Source organism: Salmo salar, chromosome ssa11, assembly GCF_905237065.1.
Source record: "Salmo salar chromosome ssa11, Ssal_v3.1, whole genome shotgun sequence".
Classification (NCBI taxonomy): domain Eukaryota; kingdom Metazoa; phylum Chordata; class Actinopteri; order Salmoniformes; family Salmonidae; genus Salmo; species Salmo salar.
In genome coordinates, this window is record NC_059452.1 from 47,138,859 (window position 1) to 47,158,948 (window position 20,090).

General features: G+C 45.7%; 1 protein-coding gene across 2 annotated transcripts in view; it reads right to left on the reverse strand.

Moving 5' to 3' along the window:
• The window catches only part of LOC106587942 (sodium/potassium/calcium exchanger 1), a 248,775-nt gene extending 229,380 nt beyond the window's left edge, over window positions 1–19,395 (reverse strand). Inside the window, exons 1-3 of one of the 2 annotated variants that reach the window (XM_045689674.1) lie at window positions 18,985–19,395; window positions 17,257–18,300; window positions 16,187–16,389 (exon numbers count right to left, since the gene is read on the reverse strand). In XM_045689674.1, the coding sequence (XP_045545630.1) occupies window positions 16,187–16,389; window positions 17,257–18,106 (1,053 nt within the window). In that variant the 5' untranslated portion in view covers window positions 18,107–18,300; window positions 18,985–19,395. The remainder of the gene's footprint in view (window positions 1–16,186; window positions 16,390–17,256; window positions 18,301–18,984) is intronic. The other variant, XM_045689673.1, reaches the window with a different exon arrangement.
• Window positions 19,396–20,090: the final 695 nt, after the last annotated feature.

Consider the following 20,090-nt stretch of genomic DNA (forward strand, 5'->3'; position numbering starts at 1 on the left):
GAAGAATCTCAAATATGAATTTATATTTTGATTTGTTTAACACTTTTTGGTTGCTACATGATTCCATATGTGTTTTTTTCATAGTTTTGATGTCTTCACTATTATTCTACAATGTAGAAAAAAGCAAAAATAAAGAAAAACCCTTGAATGCGTAGGTGTGTCCAAACTTTTGACCGGTAGTGTATATCACTAATCTTCTGGATAGCAACAGAGATGTGTTGGCTGTTCAGATGTGTAGGAGGAGACTCAGCATAGGAGAAAGGCTTAAATAGCAGTACTTGTGTGAATGTGTTCTTTGTCTTATGCAGCTGTATGACCCAGTAGGTGAATAAGCTTGTTTTTTTATTTTATATATTTTTTTATTTAACCTTTATTTAACTAGGCAAGTCAGTTAAGAACAAATTCTTATTTACAATGACGGCCTACTCTGGCCAAACCCTAACCCAGACGACGCTGGGCCAATTGTGCCTATGGGACTCCCAATCGCGGCCAGCTGTAATACAGCCTGGAATGAGCTGTACTAAGCGTCCGTGAGTTTTTACTCTGTTTATTTACAACCTAACAGTGTGCTAGCGCTTATGTGCATATGCGTGTGTCTGTACCTGTGTGTGTGTGTGTCTCTTCACAGTCCATAAGGTGTATTTTTTATCTGTTTTCTAAATGATTCTACTTCTTGCATCAGTTACCTGATGTGGAATAGAGTTCCATGTGGTCATGGCTCTATGTAGTACTGTGAGCCTCCCAAGTCTGTTCTGGACTTGGGGATTATGAAGAGACCTCTGGTGGCATGTCTTGTGGGGTATGTATGGGTGTCTGAGCTGTGTGCTAGTAGTTTAAACAGACAGCTCAGTGCTTTCAGCTTGTCAACACCTCTTACAAAAACAAGTAGTGATGAAGTCAATCTCTCCTCCACTTTGAGCCATGAGAGATTGACATGCATATCATTAATGTTAGCTCTCCATGTACTTTTAAGTGCCAGCAGTACTGCCATGTTCTGGGCCAATTGTAATTTTCCTTAGTCCCTCTTCGTGGCACCTGACCACACTACTGAACAGTAGTCCAGGTGTCACACAACTAGGACCTGTAGGACCTGCCTTGTTGATAGTGTTGTTAAGAAGGTAGAAACTAGGACCTGTAGGACCTGCCTTGTTGATAGTGTTGTTAAGAAGCCAGAGTAGAGCTTTATTATGGACAGACTTCTCCCCATCTTGGCTACTGTTGTATCAATATGTTTTAACCAGGACAGTTTATAATCCAGGGTTACTCCAAGAAGTGTAGTCACCTCAACTTGTTCAATTTCCACATTATTCATTACCAGATTTAATAAAGGTTAAGGGTTTAGTGAATGATTTGTCCCAAATACAATGCTTTTAGTTTTGGAAATATTTAGGACTAACTTATTCCTTGCTACCCATTCTGAAACTAACTGCAGCTCATTGTTAAGTGTGGCAGTCATTTCAGTCACTGTAGTAGCTGACGTGTATAGTGTGGAGGCATCCACATACATAGACACTCTGGCTTTACTCAAAGCCAGTGGCATGTCGTTAGAAAAGATTGAAAAAGTAAGGGGCCAAGATAAAGCTGCCCTGGGGAATTCCTGATTCCTGGATTATGTTAAAGAGGCATCCATTAAAGAACACCCTCTGTGTTCTGTTAGACAGGTAACTCTGTATCCTCATTATAGCAGGGGCTGTAAAGCCATAACACATACGTTTTTCCAGCAGCAGACTATGATCGACAATGTCAAAAGCCGCACTGAAGTCTAACTAAACAGCTCCCACAATATTTGTATCATCAATTTCTCTCAGCCAATCATCTGTCATTTGTGTAAGTGCTGTGCTTGTTGAATGTCCTTCCCTATAAGCATGCTGAAAGTCTGTTGTCAATTCATTTACTGTAAAATAGCATTGTATTTGGTCAAACACCATTTTTTCCAAAAGTTTACTAAGGTTTGGTTACAGGCTGATTGATCAGCTATTTGAGCCAGTAACTGGGGCTTTTCTATTCTTTGGTAGGGGAATAACTTTAGCTTCCCTCCAGCCCTGAGGGCACACACTTTCTAGTAGGCTTAAATTGAAGATGATATGGCAAATAGGAGTAGCAATATCGTCCTCTATTGTCCAGTTGACACCCTATTGCCATTTGGGACCCAGCCTGTAAAAATGACTAGCATATAAATCATATTTAACCATTTCTCTGCTTAAAAAACGAAATGACAACCCAGATGCTTTACAGAATGACTTAGGACACCCCGTACTAGCATGGGAGAATCTAGGTCCCAAATGGCACCCTATTCCCTATATAGTGGTACTACTTTAGACCAGGGCCCTATAGAGGGTAGGTAGTAGGGAGCCATTTGGGTATCCATCAGCCTAGATGTGAAGGGCTGTCAAACGCCCCAATTGACCCAAGACATTCATTTAGTGCAGTGTCACGATTCTTCCACACTCATCAGCGCCTGATTGCAGGAGTGTTGTCCTGAGTGTGTGTTGTCCTGAGTGTGTGTTGTCCTGAGTGTTTGTGTTGTAGAGTGTGTGTTGTAGAGTGTGTGTTGTAGAGTGTGTGTTGTAGTGTGTGTGTTGTAGAGTGTGTGTTGTAGAGTGTGTGTTGTAGAGTGTGTGTTGTAGAGTGTGTGTTGTAGTGTGTGTGTTGTAGTGTGTGTGATGTAGAGTGTGTGTTGTAGTGTGTGTGATGTAGAGTGTGTGTTGTAGAGTGTGTGTTGTAGTGTGTGTGTTGTAGTGTGTGTGTTGTAGAGTGTGTGTTGTAGTGTGTGTGTTGTAGTGTGTGTGTTGTAGTGTGTGTGTTGTAGAGTGTGTGTTGTAGAGTGTGTGTTGTAGTGTGTGTTGTAGAGTGTGTGTTGTAGAGTGTGTGTTGTAGTGTGTGTGTTGTAGTGTGTGTGATGTAGAGTGTGTGTTGTAGTGTGTGTGATGTAGAGTGTGTGTTGTAGAGTGTGTGTTGTAGTGTGCGTGTTGTAGAGTGTGTGTTGTAGAGTGTGTGTTGTAATGTGTGTTGTAGAGTGTGTGTTGTAGTGTGTGTGTTGTAAAGTGTGTGTTGTAGTGTGTGTTGTAGAGTGTGTGTTGTAGAGTGTGTGTTGTAGTGTGTGTTGTAGAGTGTGTGTTGTAGAGTGTGTGTTGTAGTATGTGTGTTGTAGTGTGTGTGTTGTAGTGTGTGTGTTGTAGAGTGCGTGTTGTAGAGTGTGTGTTGTAGTGTGTGTGTAGGCAGAGTGTGTGTTGCAGAGTGTGTGTTGGTGAGTGTGTGTTGGTGAGTGTGTGTTGGTGAGTGTGTGTTGGTGAGTGTGTGTTGTAGTGTGTGTGTTGCAGAGTGTGTGTTGTAGTGTGTGTGTTGTAGTGTGTGTGTTGTAGAGTGTGTGTTGTAGTGTGTGTTGCAGAGTGTGTGGCAGAGTGTGTGGCAGAGTGTGTGTTGCAAAGTGTGTGTTGCAAAGTGTGTGTTGCAGAGTGTGTGTTGCAGAGTGTGTGTTGCAGAGTGTGTGTTGTAGTGTGTGTGTTGTAGAGTGTGTGTTGTAGAGTGTGTGTTGTAGTGTGTGTGTTGTAGAGTGTGTGTTGTAGAGTGTGTGTTGCAAAGTGTGTGTTGTAGAGTGTGTGTTGCAGAGTGTGTGTTGCAGAGTGTGTGTTGCAGAGTGTGTGTTGTAGAGTGTGTGTTGTAGTGTGTGTTGTAGAGTGTGTGTTGCAAAGTGTGTGTTGCAGAGTGTGTGTTGCAGAGTGTGTGTTGTACAGTGTGTGTTGCAGAGTGTGTGTTGTAGAGTGTGTGTGCAAAGTGTGTGTTGCAGAGTGTGTGTTGCAGTGTGTGTTGTAGAGTGTGTGTTGCAGAGTGTGTGTTGTAGAGTGTGTGTTGCAGTGTGTGTTGTAGAGTGTGTGTTGCAGTGTATGTTGTAGAGTGTGTGTTGCAGAGTGTGTGTTGCAGAGTGTGTGTTGTAGAGTGTGTGTTGTAGTGTGTGTTGTAGAGTGTGTTGTAGAGTGTGTGTTGTAGGGTGTGTGTTGTAGAGTGTGTGTTGTAGTGTGTGTTGTAGACTGTGTGTTGTAGAGAGTGTGTGGCAGAGTGTGTGTTGTAGAGTGTGTGTTGTAGAGTGTGTGTTGCAAAGTGTGTGTTCCAAAGTGTGTGTTGCAGAGTGTGTGTTGCAGAGTGTGTGTTGTAGAGTGTGTGTTGTAGAGTGTGTGTTGCAAAGTGTGTGTTCCAAAGTGTGTGTTGCAGAGTGTGTGTTGCAGAGTGTGTGTTGCAGAGTGTGTGTTGTAGAGTGTTGCAGAGTATGTTATAGTGTGTGTTGTAGAGTGTGTGTTGTAGAGAGTGTGTGGCAGAGCGTGTGTTGCAAAGTGTGTGTTGCAAAGTGTGTGTTGCAGAGTGTGTGTTGCAGAGTGTGTGTTGCAGAGTGTGTGTTGCAGAGTGTGTGTTGTAGAGTGTGTTGTAGAGTGTGTGTTGCAAAGTGTGTGTTGCAAAGTGTGTGTTGCAGAGTGTGTGTTGCAGAGTGTGTGTTGTAGAGTGTTGCAGAGTGTGTGTTGTAGTGTGTGTGTTGTAGAGTGTGTGTTGTAGAGTGTGTGTTGTAGTGTGTGTTGTAGAGTGTGTGTTGTAGAGTGTGTGTTGTAGAGTGTGTGTTGTAGAGTGTGTGTTGTAATGTGTGTTGTAGAGTGTGTGTTGTAGTGTGTGTGTTGTAGAGTGTGTGTTGTAGTGTGTGTTGTAGAGTGTGTGTTGTAGTGTGTGTTGTAGAGTGTGTGTTGTAGAGTGTGTGTTGTAGTATGTGTGTTGTAGTGTGTGTGTTGTAGTGTGTGTGTTGTAGAGTGCGTGTTGTAGAGTGTGTGTTGTAGTGTGTGTGTGTTGCAGAGTGTGTGTTGCAGAGTGTGTGTTGGTGAGTGTGTGTTGGTGAGTGTGTGTTGGTGAGTGTGTGTTGGTGAGTGTGTGTTGTAGTGTGTGTGTTGCAGAGTGTGTGTTGTAGTGTGTGTGTTGTAGTGTGTGTGTTGTAGAGTGTGTGTTGTAGTGTGTGTTGCAGAGTGTGTGGCAGAGTGTGTGGCAGAGTGTGTGTTGCAAAGTGTGTGTTGCAAAGTGTGTGTTGCAGAGTGTGTGTTGCAGAGTGTGTGTTGTAGTGTGTGTGTTGTAGAGTGTGTGTTGTAGAGTGTGTGTTGTAGTGTGTGTGTTGTAGAGTGTGTGTTGTAGAGTGTGTGTTGTAGAGTGTGTGTTGCAAAGTGTGTGTTGTAGAGTGTGTGTTGCAGTGTGTGTTGCAGAGTGTGTGTTGCAGAGTGTGTGTTGCAGAGTGTGTGTTGTAGAGTGTGTGTTGTAGTGTGTGTTGTAGAGTGTGTGTTGCAAAGTGTGTGTTGCAGAGTGTGTGTTGCAGAGTGTGTGTTGCAGAGTGTGTGTTGTACAGTGTGTGTTGCAGAGTGTGTGTTGTAGAGTGTGTGTGCAAAGTGTGTGTTGCAGAGTGTGTGTTGCAGTGTGTGTTGTAGAGTGTGTGTTGCAGAGTGTGTGTTGTAGAGTGTGTGTTGCAGTGTGTGTTGTAGAGTGTGTGTTGCAGTGTATGTTGTAGAGTGTGTGTTGCAGAGTGTGTGTTGCAGAGTGTGTGTTGTAGAGTGTGTGTTGTAGTGTGTGTTGTAGAGTGTGTTGTAGAGTGTGTGTTGTAGGGTGTGTGTTGTAGAGTGTGTGTTGTAGTGTGTGTTGTAGACTGTGTGTTGTAGAGAGTGTGTGGCAGAGTGTGTGTTGCAAAGTGTGTGTTGCAGAGTGTGTGTTGCAGAGTGTGTGTTGTAGAGTGTGTGTTGTAGAGTGTGTGTTGCAAAGTGTGTGTTCCAAAGTGTGTGTTGCAGAGTGTGTGTTGCAGAGTGTGTGTTGCAGAGTGTGTTGTAGAGCGTGTGTTGCAAAGTGTGTGTTGCAAAGTGTGTGTTGCAGAGTGTGTGTTGCAGAGTGTGTGTTGCAGAGTGTGTTGTAGAGCGTGTGTTGCAAAGTGTGTGTTGCAAAGTGTGTGTTGCAGAGTGTGTGTTGCAAAGTGTGTGTTGCAAAGTGTGTGTTGCAGAGTGTGTGTTGCAGAGTGTGTGTTGTAGAGTGTTGCAGAGTGTGTGTTGTAGTGTGTGTGTTGTAGAGTGTGTGTTGTAGAGTGTGTGTTGTAGTGTGTGTTGTAGAGTGTGTGTTGTAGAGTGTGTGTTGTAGAGTGTGTGTTGTAGAGTGTGTGTTGTAATGTGTGTTGTAGAGTGTGTGTTGTAGTGTGTGTGTTGTAGAGTGTGTGTTGTAGTGTGTGTTGTAGAGTGTGTGTTGTAGTGTGTGTTGTAGAGTGTGTGTTGTAGAGTGTGTGTTGTAGTATGTGTGTTGTAGTGTGTGTGTTGTAGTGTGTGTGTTGTAGAGTGCGTGTTGTAGAGTGTGTGTTGTAGTGTGTGTGTTGCAGAGTGTGTGTTGCAGAGTGTGTGTTGGTGAGTGTGTGTTGGTGAGTGTGTGTTGGTGAGTGTGTGTTGGTGAGTGTGTGTTGTAGTGTGTGTGTTGCAGAGTGTGTGTTGTAGTGTGTGTGTTGTAGTGTGTGTGTTGTAGAGTGTGTGTTGTAGTGTGTGTTGCAGAGTGTGTGGCAGAGTGTGTGGCAGAGTGTGTGTTGCAAAGTGTGTGTTGCAGAGTGTGTGTTGCAGAGTGTGTGTTGCAGAGTGTGTGTTGCAGAGTGTGTGTTGTAGTGTGTGTGTTGTAGAGTGTGTGTTGTAGAGTGTGTGTTGTAGTGTGTGTGTTGTAGAGTGTGTGTTGTAGAGTGTGTGTTGTAGAGTGTGTGTTGCAAAGTGTGTGTTGTAGAGTGTGTGTTGCAGTGTGTGTTGCAGAGTGTGTGTTGCAGAGTGTGTGTTGCAGAGTGTGTGTTGTAGAGTGTGTGTTGTAGTGTGTGTTGTAGAGTGTGTGTTGCAAAGTGTGTGTTGCAGAGTGTGTGTTGCAGAGTGTGTGTTGGAGAGTGTGTGTTGTACAGTGTGTGTTGCAGAGTGTGTGTTGTAGAGTGTGTGTGCAAAGTGTGTGTTGCAGAGTGTGTGTTGCAGTGTGTGTTGTAGAGTGTGTGTTGCAGAGTGTGTGTTGTAGAGTGTGTGTTGCAGTGTATGTTGTAGAGTGTGTGTTGCAGAGTGTGTGTTGCAGAGTGTGTGTTGTAGAGTGTGTGTTGTAGTGTGTGTTGTAGAGTGTGTTGTAGAGTGTGTGTTGTAGGGTGTGTGTTGTAGAGTGTGTGTTGTAGTGTGTGTTGTAGACTGTGTGTTGTAGAGAGTGTGTGGCAGAGTGTGTGTTGCAAAGTGTGTGTTGCAGAGTGTGTGTTGCAGAGTGTGTGTTGTAGAGTGTGTGTTGTAGAGTGTGTGTTGCAAAGTGTGTGTTCCAAAGTGTGTGTTGCAGAGTGTGTGTTGCAGAGTGTGTGTTGCAGAGTGTGTGTTGTAGAGTGTTGCAGAGTATGTTATAGTGTGTGTTGTAGAGTGTGTGTTGTAGAGAGTGTGTGGCAAAGTGTGTGTTCCAAAGTGTGTGTTGCAGAGTGTGTGTTGCAGAGTGTGTGTTGCAGAGTGTGTGTTGTAGAGTGTTGCAGAGTATGTTATAGTGTGTGTTGTAGAGTGTGTGTTGTAGAGAGTGTGTGGCAGAGCGTGTGTTGGAAAGCGTGTGTTGCAAAGTGTGTGTTGCAAAGTGTGTGTTGCAGAGTGTGTGTTGCAGAGTGTGTGTTGCAGAGTGTGTGTTGCAGAGTGTGTTGTAGAGCGTGTGTTGCAAAGTGTGTGTTGCAAAGTGTGTGTTGCAGAGTGTGTGTTGCAAAGTGTGTGTTGCAAAGTGTGTGTTGCAGAGTGTGTGTTGCAGAGTGTGTGTTGTAGAGTGTTGCAGAGTGTGTGTTGTAGTGTGTGTGTTGTAGAGTGTGTGTTGTAGAGTGTGTGTTGTAGTGTGTGTTGTAGAGTGTGTGTTGTAGAGTGTGTGTTGTAGAGTTGTGTTGTAGAGTGTGTGTTGTAATGTGTGTTGTAGAGTGTGTGTTGTAGTGTGTGTGTTGTAGAGTGTGTGTTGTAGTGTGTGTTGTAGAGTGTGTGTTGTAGTGTGTGTTGTAGAGTGTGTGTTGTAGAGTGTGTGTTGTAGTATGTGTGTTGTAGTGTGTGTGTTGTAGTGTGTGTGTTGTAGAGTGCGTGTTGTAGAGTGTGTGTTGTAGTGTGTGTGTTGCAGAGTGTGTGTTGCAGAGTGTGTGTTGGTGAGTGTGTGTTGGTGAGTGTGTGTTGGTGAGTGTGTGTTGGTGAGTGTGTGTTGTAGTGTGTGTGTTGCAGAGTGTGTGTTGTAGTGTGTGTGTTGTAGTGTGTGTGTTGTAGAGTGTGTGTTGTAGTGTGTGTTGCAGAGTGTGTGGCAGAGTGTGTGGCAGAGTGTGTGTTGCAAAGTGTGTGTTGCAGAGTGTGTGTTGCAGAGTGTGTGTTGCAGAGTGTGTGTTGCAGAGTGTGTGTTGTAGTGTGTGTGTTGTAGAGTGTGTGTTGTAGAGTGTGTGTTATAGTGTGTGTGTTGTAGAGTGTGTGTTGTAGAGTGTGTGTTGTAGAGTGTGTGTTGCAAAGTGTGTGTTGTAGAGTGTGTGTTGCAGTGTGTGTTGCAGAGTCTGTGTTGCAGAGTGTGTGTTGCAGAGTGTGTGTTGTAGAGTGTGTGTTGTAGTGTGTGTTGTAGAGTGTGTGTTGCAGAGTGTGTGTTGCAGAGTGTGTGTTGCAGAGTGTGTGTTGCAGAGTGTGTGTTGTACAGTGTGTGTTGCAGAGTGTGTGTTGTAGAGTGTGTGTGCAAAGTGTGTGTTGCAGAGTGTGTGTTGCAGTGTGTGTTGTAGAGTGTGTGTTGCAGAGTGTGTGTTGTAGAGTGTGTGTTGCAGTGTGTGTTGTAGAGTGTGTGTTGCAGTGTATGTTGTAGAGTGTGTGTTGCAGAGTGTGTGTTGCAGAGTGTGTGTTGTAGAGTGTGTGTTGTAGTGTGTGTTGTAGAGTGTGTTGTAGAGTGTGTGTTGTAGGGTGTGTGTTGTAGAGTGTGTGTTGTAGTGTGTGTTGTAGACTGTGTGTTGTAGAGAGTGTGTGGCAGAGTGTGTGTTGCAAAGTGTGTGTTGCAGAGTGTGTGTTGCAGAGTGTGTGTTGTAGAGTGTGTGTTGTAGAGTGTGTGTTGCAAAGTGTGTGTTCCAAAGTGTGTGTTGCAGAGTGTGTGTTGCAGAGTGTGTGTTGCAGAGTGTGTGTTGTAGAGTGTTGCAGAGTATGTTATAGTGTGTGTTGTAGAGTGTGTGTTGTAGAGAGTGTGTGGCAAAGTGTGTGTTCCAAAGTGTGTGTTGCAGAGTGTGTGTTGCAGAGTGTGTGTTGCAGAGTGTGTGTTGTAGAGTGTTGCAGAGTATGTTATAGTGTGTGTTGTAGAGTGTGTGTTGTAGAGAGTGTGTGGCAGAGCGTGTGTTGGAAAGCGTGTGTTGCAAAGTGTGTGTTGCAAAGTGTGTGTTGCAGAGTGTGTGTTGCAGAGTGTGTTGTAGAGCGTGTGTTGCAAAGTGTGTGTTGCAAAGTGTGTGTTGCAGAGTGTGTGTTGCAAAGTGTGTGTTGCAAAGTGTGTGTTGCAGAGTGTGTGTTGCAGAGTGTGTGTTGTAGAGTGTTGCAGAGTGTGTGTTGTAGTGTGTGTGTTGTAGAGTGTGTGTTGTAGAGTGTGTGTTGTAGTGTGTGTTGTAGAGTGTGTGTTGTAGAGTGTGTGTTGTAGAGTGTGTGTTGTAGAGTGTGTGTTGTAATGTGTGTTGTAGAGTGTGTGTTGTAGTGTGTGTGTTGTAGAGTGTGTGTTGTAGTGTGTGTTGTAGAGTGTGTGTTGTAGTGTGTGTTGTAGAGTGTGTGTTGTAGAGTGTGTGTTGTAGTATGTGTGTTGTAGTGTGTGTGTTGTAGTGTGTGTGTTGTAGAGTGCGTGTTGTAGAGTGTGTGTTGTAGTGTGTGTGTTGCAGAGTGTGTGTTGCAGAGTGTGTGTTGGTGAGTGTGTGTTGGTGAGTGTGTGTTGTAGTGTGTGTGTTGCAGAGTGTGTGTTGTAGTGTGTGTGTTGTAGTGTGTGTGTTGTAGAGTGTGTGTTGTAGTGTGTGTTGCAGAGTGTGTGGCAGAGTGTGTGGCAGAGTGTGTGTTGCAAAGTGTGTGTTGCAGAGTGTGTGTTGCAGAGTGTGTGTTGCAGAGTGTGTGTTGCAGAGTGTGTGTTGTAGTGTGTGTGTTGTAGAGTGTGTGTTGTAGAGTGTGTGTTGTAGTGTGTGTGTTGTAGAGTGTGTGTTGTAGAGTGTGTGTTGTAGAGTGTGTGTTGCAAAGTGTGTGTTGTAGAGTGTGTGTTGCAGTGTGTGTTGCAGAGTCTGTGTTGCAGAGTGTGTGTTGCAGAGTGTGTGTTGTAGAGTGTGTGTTGTAGTGTGTGTTGTAGAGTGTGTGTTGCAAAGTGTGTGTTGCAGAGTGTGTGTTGCAGAGTGTGTGTTGCAGAGTGTGTGTTGTACAGTGTGTGTTGCAGAGTGTGTGTTGTAGAGTGTGTGTGCAAAGTGTGTGTTGCAGAGTGTGTGTTGCAGTGTGTGTTGTAGAGTGTGTGTTGCAGAGTGTGTGTTGTAGAGTGTGTGTTGCAGTGTGTGTTGTAGAGTGTGTGTTGCAGTGTATGTTGTAGAGTGTGTGTTGCAGAGTGTGTGTTGCAGAGTGTGTGTTGTAGAGTGTGTGTTGTAGTGTGTGTTGTAGAGTGTGTTGTAGAGTGTGTGTTGTAGGGTGTGTGTTGTAGAGTGTGTGTTGTAGTGTGTGTTGTAGACTGTGTGTTGTAGAGAGTGTGTGGCAGAGTGTGTGTTGCAAAGTGTGTGTTGCAGAGTGTGTGTTGCAGAGTGTGTGTTGTAGAGTGTGTGTTGTAGAGTGTGTGTTGCAAAGTGTGTGTTCCAAAGTGTGTGTTGCAGAGTGTGTGTTGCAGAGTGTGTGTTGCAGAGTGTGTGTTGTAGAGTGTTGCAGAGTATGTTATAGTGTGTGTTGTAGAGTGTGTGTTGTAGAGAGTGTGTGGCAGAGCGTGTGTTGGAAAGCGTGTGTTGCAAAGTGTGTGTTGCAAAGTGTGTGTTGCAGAGTGTGTGTTGCAGAGTGTGTGTTGCAGAGTGTGTTGTAGAGCGTGTGTTGCAAAGTGTGTGTTGCAAAGTGTGTGTTGCAGAGTGTGTGTTGCAGAGTGTGTGTTGTAGAGTGTTGCAGAGTGTGTGTTGTAGTGTGTGTGTTGTAGAGTGTGTGTTGTAGAGTGTGTGTTGTAGAGAGTGTGTGGCAGAGTGTGTGTTGCAAAGTGTGTTTTGCAAAGTGAGTGTTGCAGAGTGTGTGTTGCAGAGTGTGTGTTGTAGAGTGTGTGTTGTAGAGTGTGTGTTGTAGAGAGTGTGTTGCAAAGTGTGTGTTGCAGAGTGTGTGTTGCAGAGTGTGTGTGGCAGAGTGTGTGTTGTAGAGTGTGTGTTGTAGTGTGTGTTGTAGTGTTTGTGTTGTAGAGTGTGTTGTAGAGTGTGTGTGGTAGAGTGTGTGGCAGAGTGTGTGGCAGAGTGTGTGTTGCAAAGTGTGTGTTGTAGAGTGTGTGTTGCAGAGTGTGTGTTGCAGAGTGTGTGTTGTAGTGTGTGTGTTGTAGTGTGTGTGTTGTAGTGTGTGTGTTGTAGAGTGTGTGTGGCAGAGTATGTGTTGTGTGTGCTGGAGGGTGCGTGTTTGTGTGTTGGAGGTTGTGTGTTGGAGGGTGTGTGTGGCAGAGTGTGTGTTGTGTGTGCTGGAGGGTGTGTGTTGGTGTGTTGGAGGGTGTGTGTTGGAGGGTGTGTTGCAGAATGTGTGTTGCAGAGTGTGTGTTGGTGTGTTGGAGGGTGTATTGTGAGTAGTGGTGTACTGCAGTGTCGCGGGGCCCCCGCAAGATCTGAGAAAGCCCCGGGAAACCACTAACTTGGGGCAAAGAGAAAAAATATCTCCTGCTATCTTACACATTTTCCCTGAGGATGAGAGAAAATGTTACCGTTTTAAAGCTAATTTCCTGCAATTCTACACATATTGCCATGGGACAGAGAGATAAATGTGCAGTTTATAGCTAATCTCATGCTATTCTACACATTTTGTAATGAGGCTGAGATAATGTTTGATTTGAGTCAGTGTACGGTTGTGGATTCACTGCATTGTTTGGCATATTGACAGTTAATTTGAAAAATGTGTGGAATCATTCTTCTAAAACTGTCTGGCTAGCTACAGTGAGGGAAAAAACGTATTTGATCCCCTCCTGATTTTGTACGTTTGCCCACTGACAAAGAAATGATCAGTCTATAATTTTAATGGTAGGTTTATTTGAACAGTGAGAGACAGAATAACAACAAAAAAAATCCAGAAAAACACATGTCAAGGATGTCAGGGACAAGATTGTAGACCTACACAAGGCTGGAATGGGCTACAAGACCATCGCCAAGCAGCTTGGTGAGAATGTGACAACATTTGGTGCGATTATTCGCAAATGGAAGAAACACAAAAGAACTGTCAATCTCCCTCGGCCTGGGGCTCCATGCAAGATCTCACCTCGTGGAGTTGCAATGACCATGAGAACGGTGAGGAATCAGCCCAGAACTACACAGGAGGATCTTGTCAATGATCTCAAGGCAGCTGGGACCATAGTCACCAAGAAAACAATTGGTAACACAAAACGCCATGAAGGACTGAAATCCTGCAGCGCCCGCAAGGTCCCCCTGCTCAAGAAAGCACATATACATGCCCGTCTGAAGTTTGCCAATGAACATCTGAATGATTCAGAGGACAACTGGGTGAAAATGTTGTGGTCAGATGAGACCAAAATGGAGCTCTTTGGCATCAACTCAATTCGCCGTGTTTGGAGGAGGAGGAATGCTGCCTATGACCCCAAGAACACCATCCCCACCGTCAAACATGGAGGTGGAAACATTATGCTTTGGGGGTGTTTTTCTGCTAAGGGGACAGGACAACTTCACTGCATCAAAGGGACGATGGACGGGGCCATGTACCGTCAAATCTTGGGTGAGAACCTCCTTCCCTCAGCCAGGGCATTGAAAATGGGTCATGGATGGGTATTCAAGCATGACAATGACCCAAAACACACGGCCAAGGCAACAAAGGAGTGGCTCAAGAAGAAGCGCATTAAGGTCCTGGAGTGGCCTAGCCAGTCTCCAGACCTTAATCCCATAGAAAATCTGTGGAGGGAGCTGAAGTTTCGAGTTGCCAAACGTCAGCCTTGAAACCTTAATGACTTGGAGAAGATCTGCAAAGAAGAGTGACAAAATCCCTCCTGAGATGTGTGCAAACCTGGTGGCTAACTACAAGAAACGTCTGACCTCTATGATTGCCAACAAGGGTTTTGCCACCAAGTACTAAGTCATGTTTTGCAGAGGGGTCAAATACTTATTTCCCTCATTAAAATGCAAATCAATTTATAACATTTTTGACATGCGTTTTTCTGGATCTTTTTGTTGTTATTCTGTCTCTCACTGTTCAAATAAACCTACCATTAAAATTATAGACTGATCATTTCTTTGTCAGTGGGTAAACGTACAAAATCAGCAGGGGATAAAATACTTTTTTCCCCCACTGTAGCTAACAACATACAGCACAGATACGTTCTTCACATTCATTATTTTACACAATATCTTATCACAGCACTGGCAAACCATGGTTGACCAACTCCCTGACCAAAATGGCTGACCTTTATCGCATCATAAGAAGACTCATCACCATTCTAGTATTCAAATTCCTAATTCTATGGGGGCAACCTCCAGGGGGCTCACAACCCATGCATTGGGCTGTGTGTGTGTGTGTGTGTGTGTGTGTGTGTGTGTGTGTTGTGTGTGTGTGTGTGTGTGTGTGTGTGTGTGTGTGTGTGTGTGTGTGTGTGTGTGTGTGTGTGTGTGTGTGTGTGTGTGTGTGTAAAATGAAGCAAAACATTCTTGTTAGCTGGTTGGTACTCTGTTGTCGAGGGCCATTGACAAAGAAACGCTATCATTTAGCATAACGTAACATGTAGGCTAAACATGAAGCTTTGACAACTGAAGAATGCTATGCTGTGTGGTAATCAGTGCCTGTGTGTTTAGCACAGGAGGCTGTTGAGGGGAGGACGGCTCATAATAACGACTGGAACGGAGCAAACGGAACGGCACCAGGCTGGATCATGTTGTTGTATTGTATTGTTGTATGTTTTAATGATGTAATGTATTGATTGTTGCTGCCTTCTTGGCCAGGTCTCCCTTGAAAAAGAGACTCTGGTTCTCAATGTGCTTTTCCTGGTTAAATAAAGGTTAAATAAAAATTAAAAATGAACATTGGGCTTAATGTATTTGATACCATTCAACTGATTCCGCTCCAGCCGTTACCACGAGCCCGTCCTCCCTAATTAAGGAGCCACCAGCCTCCTCTGACGTTGAAGTGGGTGGGTGCTATTTGTTTCTACTGGTCTGGACAATAATTCGCTGCTACAGCTTTGTTTGCCAAATAATATATAATGAAACACAGAGGATTGATATTCAGATGACCGTGACTAGAGCTATATGGTGACTGGCACCAGGTGTGGGATTTAGCTGAATAATACGCTCCTCCAGTGTGACAATGACAAACTGATGGCTGACATTACTTTACATCTCATCAGCATTACATCACCCCCGTCCCTCCGTCCCGTCCTCCCCTGACCCATGCTCCCCTACGCTGGGCTCTGACACCTGGGATCCTTTCAGGGATTCAGTCCCAATCATCAAAGGCTGCCGAGTCTGGCTGCCACACAAATACACACTCTATGGCCTGTACAAAGGGCTGGATGGATAAACACAGGCTCTGATGACAGTCCAGTGAATCAACCATTCCATGTCTCTCATGGACTGGACCAGAGAGGGTCTGGGTCCTGGGTGATATTGTCTCTCATGGACTGGACCAGAGAGGGTCTGGGTCCTGGGTGATATTGTCTCTCATGGACTGGACCAGAGAGGGTCTGGGTCCTGGGTGATATTGTCTCTCATGGACTGGACCAGAGAGGGTCTGGGTCCTGGGTGATATTGTCTCTCATGGACTGGACCAGAGAGGGTCTGGGTCCTGGGTGATATTGTAATGGGCTTTTCTAGTATTTGTATTTCCTGATAATTGTTTTTTGGTAGAGTTTTCTTTGTTTCTTTGTCTGTCTGTCTGCCACTCTGCCTACCTGTCTGTCTGTCTGCCTGCCTCTCTGCCTACCTACCTGTCTGTCTGTCTGCCACTCTGCCTACCTACCTGTCTGTCTGTCTGCCACTCTGCCTACCTGTCTGTCTGTCTGCAACTCTGCCTGTCTGTCTGTCTGTCTGTCTGTCTGTCTGTCTGTCTGTCTGTCTGTCTGTCTGTCTGCCACTCTGTCTGCCACTCTGTCTGTCTGTCTGCCACTCTGCCTACCTACCTGTCTGTCTGTCTGCCACTCTGCCTACCTGTCTGTCTGTCTGCCACTCTGCCTGTCTGTCTGTCTGTCTGTCTGTCTGTCTGTCTGTCTGTCTGTCTGTCTGTCACTCTGCCTACCTACCTACCTACCTGTCTGTCTGTCTGTCTGCCACTCTGCCTACCTACCTATCTGTCTGTCTGTCTGCCACTCTGCCTACCTACCTGTCTGTCTGTCTGCCACTCTGCCTACCTACCTGTCTGTCTGTCTGTCTGTCTGTCTGCCACTCTGCCTACCTACCTGTCTGTGTGTCTGCCACTCTGCCACTCTGCCTACCTACCTACCTACCTGTCTGTCTGTCTGTCTGTCTGTCTGTCTGTCTGTCTGTCTTCTGTCTGTCTGTCTGTCTGTCTGCCACTCTGCCTACCTACCTGTCTGTCTGTCTGCCACTCTGCCTACCTACCTGTGTATGTCAGCCACTCTGCCTACCTGTCTGTCTGTCTGTCAGCCACTCTGCCTACCTACCTGTCTGTCTGTCAGCCACTCTGCCTACCTACCTACCTACCTACCTACCTACCTACCTACCTACCACCACCTACCTACCTACCTACCTGTCTGCCTGTCTGTCTGTCTGTCTGTCTGTCTGCCACTCTGCCTACCTGCCTGCGTGTCTGTCTGTCTGCCACTCTGCCTGCCTGCCTGCCTGCCTGTCTGTCTGTCTGTCTGTCTGTCTGTCTGTCTGTCACTTTGTCTGCCTACCTGCCTACGTGTCTGTCAGCCACTCTGTCTGTCTGTCTGTCTGTCTGTCTGTCTGTCTGTCAGCCACTCTGTCTGTCTGTCTTTCTGTCTGTCTTTTTGCTTCACCAAAACTGCCTAACAAAGTCCCAACAACTCTACCAACCTTCTTGGGTTCCTTCTCCTCCTCCTCCGGCATGATGATCTTGACAATGCTCTTGTGTTTGTTGATCTGCGTCTTGACGAAGTGTTCGATCTGCACGTTGAACTTCATGAAGCAGACGTAGGCTACGTAACCTGACACCAGCATTACGCTCTCCCACCACATGATGGTGTTGTCCAAGAAGAACACTATCAGCATGACCAGATCTATAATGGAGGAGGGGGAGGAGGAGGGGGAGGAGGAGGAGGAAGGAGGAGGAGAACGAGGAGGAGGAGGAGAACGAGGAGGAGGAGGAGGGAGAGGAGGGGGAGGAGGACGAGGAGGAGAACGAGGAGGAGGGAGAGGAGGAGGAGGGAGAGGAGGGGGAGGAGGACAAGGAGGGGCAGGAAGAGGAGGAGGGCAAGAAATGTGAGAACATGATAGTGTTGTCCAGGATGAACACTATCAGCATGATTAGGTCTAGGAGAGAGAGGAGAGGATGAGTCCCAAATGGCATCCTATTCCCTCTATAATGGTAGTACTATAGACCAGAGCCCTATTCCCTATATAGTGGTACTACTATAGACCAGAGCCCTATTCCCTATATAGTGGTACTACTATAGACCAGAGCCCTATTCCCTATATAGTGCACTACTTTTGGCCAGAGCGCAAAAGGGTTCTTCGGCTGTCACAATAGGAGAACCCTTTTTAGTTCCATGTAGAACCCTATGTGGAAAGGGGTTCCACATGGAACCCACAAGTGTTCTCCTATGGGGACAGCCGCAGAACACTGTTTGGTTCTAGATAGCACCTTTTGTTCTGAGAGTGTATGTACCTATATAGTTCACTATAAGGGGAATACTATAGGATGCAATTCACCAATTTCAATGGGATCGACTGTTGGCTCCAAGGTAAGCACCCTTTAAAGTATGTACTTTCCCCAAAATTCCCAGGTTTTCCAGAAATCCGGGATGGAGTATTCCAGATGTCCTGCTTATTCCCTCCTAATTCCGGGAGTCTGCAAACCGGGATTTGTGGAAAAACGTATTATTCTCTACCTATTATCTGTAAAATGCTGATATTATTATTATTACCTATGATGTAGAAGGAGACGTCTCTGAACAGGGGCCACCAGGTGAGGTGGAGCATCTCCCTGGAGAAGATGGCACACATCCCGATGACAAACAGGATGTTAAACACCGCTGACCCCACGATTGTCCCGATGCCCACGTTGCTATGGGAGATGAACACGCCAATCAGAGAGGTGAACAGTTCGGGGGCGGAGCCTCCTGCAGCCATGAAGGTTGCCCCGGCGACGTCGTCGGAGATGTCGAGCTTCACGGTGATGACGCCGAGCGCCGGGACGAAGAACTCGTCACAGACGATGGCGAGGGAGACGAACATGTAGACCATGCCCAGGATGTGGAGGGTCACCCAGCCCTGCCTCCTCTGGTCCACCGTGAACAGGTCCTCTGGGTACTCTCCCTTCCTGTGGGGGACGTCTCCAGGGATACCTGGGGAGGTGGTGGTGTTAGGAGGAGGGGAGGTGGGAGGAGGTTCAGTCGGAGGCTCAGGTTCAGGGTCCTCTACGTAGATACAGTGCTTAATGTCCGTCCTGTTGACAGTTATCACCATGACGTCATCCCCCTGCAGCACAGTAGGAGCCCTGGTGATGACGTCATCGTTATAGCTCTCTGTTAGGCTAGAGGGGTTAGAGGTCACCACCTTTCGTGTGTCTACCTCCAGAACACTTCTATTATCACTACCGCCCCCTTCCTCTGGGAGTGCTGTCCCAGGATCCTCCTCTGCTGCGGCCTGGCGGGCCACCCATGGCTCCTGCAGCCGGGCCTTGAACGTCACGGTGTAGACGCAGCACAGTAATACACCAGAGAGGAAGAAGAGGATGCGACTCCGATTAAGTCTCCGTCTTTGTGGCAAATGCATTGTTCACCGCTGCCAGAGTGGTCTTGATTCCCACTGTAGATTATTAGGCCCGTGTCAGATGCCTGGTCAGGCTTATGGGAACAGGTCCAGTAGCATTAGTTGGCCAAATAATGCAGTTCAGCGAGCGGTCAGCACACATCTTCAGCATACTCTGTTTTAATGTCATAGCCCTGGCATGATGTCCCAGCTCCAACCTATATATAGAGAAAAAGGGTAAATAAATAATTAACTCAGTTTAGACTACAATGCAAAACTCACCTCATACATTTGACATAATGATGTAATAACATAATAATAAAAACACTACTGGAGTATTATAAGGGCACGTTCACGTGAACGGAGTCGCGGGAGCGCGGAGGATGGGACACAGCCACCTGTTACTATGGCTACATAATTGCAGGTACTCTGCTCTCCGAAGGGCTGCACAGATTAAATGACACGTGTAATGAAATGCAGCAAATGTAGTTAATGTACAAATGACAATAAAATATAAAAAAACAGCGAATAAGCTAGAAGAAAGTATCATTATTTAGGCCCCTACTTTTCATTGACGTGCGCGCGTCATGAACGTGCTGATATGCGCTCCTCGAGTCGAGACAGCATAAGCGATATGATTCATTCCAAATGTTCAATCAACCATTTCATTTTCACGTGTGTATCCAGGTGGGTCGGGTGAAAATTAAGAAACGAAAATAATGATCAATTTAACCGAATTTCGTGGGGAAATTCAAGGCAAGAAACAGTGCCCGATATGGAGTCATTGACAAGTATCCTAGGCTTCCACAAGGTCAATGACGATTATTGTAGCTTAAATCCTTTCTCTATAAAACATCTGTAAACCATACCTAAACCTTTATCAATTCTTAATAAAAACGTACCTTTAATAGCTGAGTTGTTGTGATAGAGGTGTTGTAGACGCGAGGTCTCTCTCCAGCTGTGTGCGCTAAGGTAAAGGGATTGGTTGAGAGATGCTGACTCTAGTTTTTGGTGAGCAGCTACAAGGGCGCACCGCAGGATGACAGCTCACACCTCTCCACGGCTCAGCATAATACCTGCAGTCTTTTAAGAGGATTAGGTTAGGTGTTCACACAATCTCTCACATTCTCACGAACACGTTTAAACTGCTTCAAATTCAATGCATTCCTATTCATTTGTTCATAATCCACCAAGTGCGTGCAGCGTCTCCAACCACCAACGCTGAGCAAAAACCAACCATGTCTGCGCGCTGAAGTGGAAGGAGGGTTGTCAAGGCACAATTACAATTCTGAAGAGTGTTCCTTTATGCACACAGACATACAGGCAGGCAAACAGAAAGGTAGACAGGCAGACAGAAAGGTCGACAGGCGGACCTGCAGAAAGACTGGAAGAAAGGCAGACAGACAGGCAGATATACAGGCAGACAGGCAGGCAGATATACAGGCAGGCAGACAAACAGGTAGAAAGGCTGACAGGCAGAAAGACAGAAAGACAGGCAGAAAGGCAGACAAGCAGGCAGATATACAGACAGACAGACAGACAGGCGCGCAGGCAGACAGGTGTGCAGGCAGACATGCAGACAGGGTTTGGTGATGAGAGGAAGGTGAATCATTAACCATTTGATGAACTCATTGGACTCCACTCAATGAAATCATTTTGATATTTAGGCTGATGCCTTCCTTTAGTGTTGAGACATCCCACTACAGCTAGGCATACTAAAGAGGCTATTATGAGGAGATAAAGGACACCTATATAAAGGGGTTATTATGAGATAAAGGACACCTATATAAAGGGGTTATTATGAGAAGATGAAGGACACCTATATAAAGGGGTTATTATGAGATAAAGGACACCTATATAAAAGGGGTTATTATAAGGAGATAAAGGACACCTATATAAAGGGGTTATTATGAGATAAAGGACACCTATATAAAAGGGGTTATTATAAGGAGATAAAGGACACCTATATAAAGGGGTTATTATGAGGACATAAAAGACACCTATATAA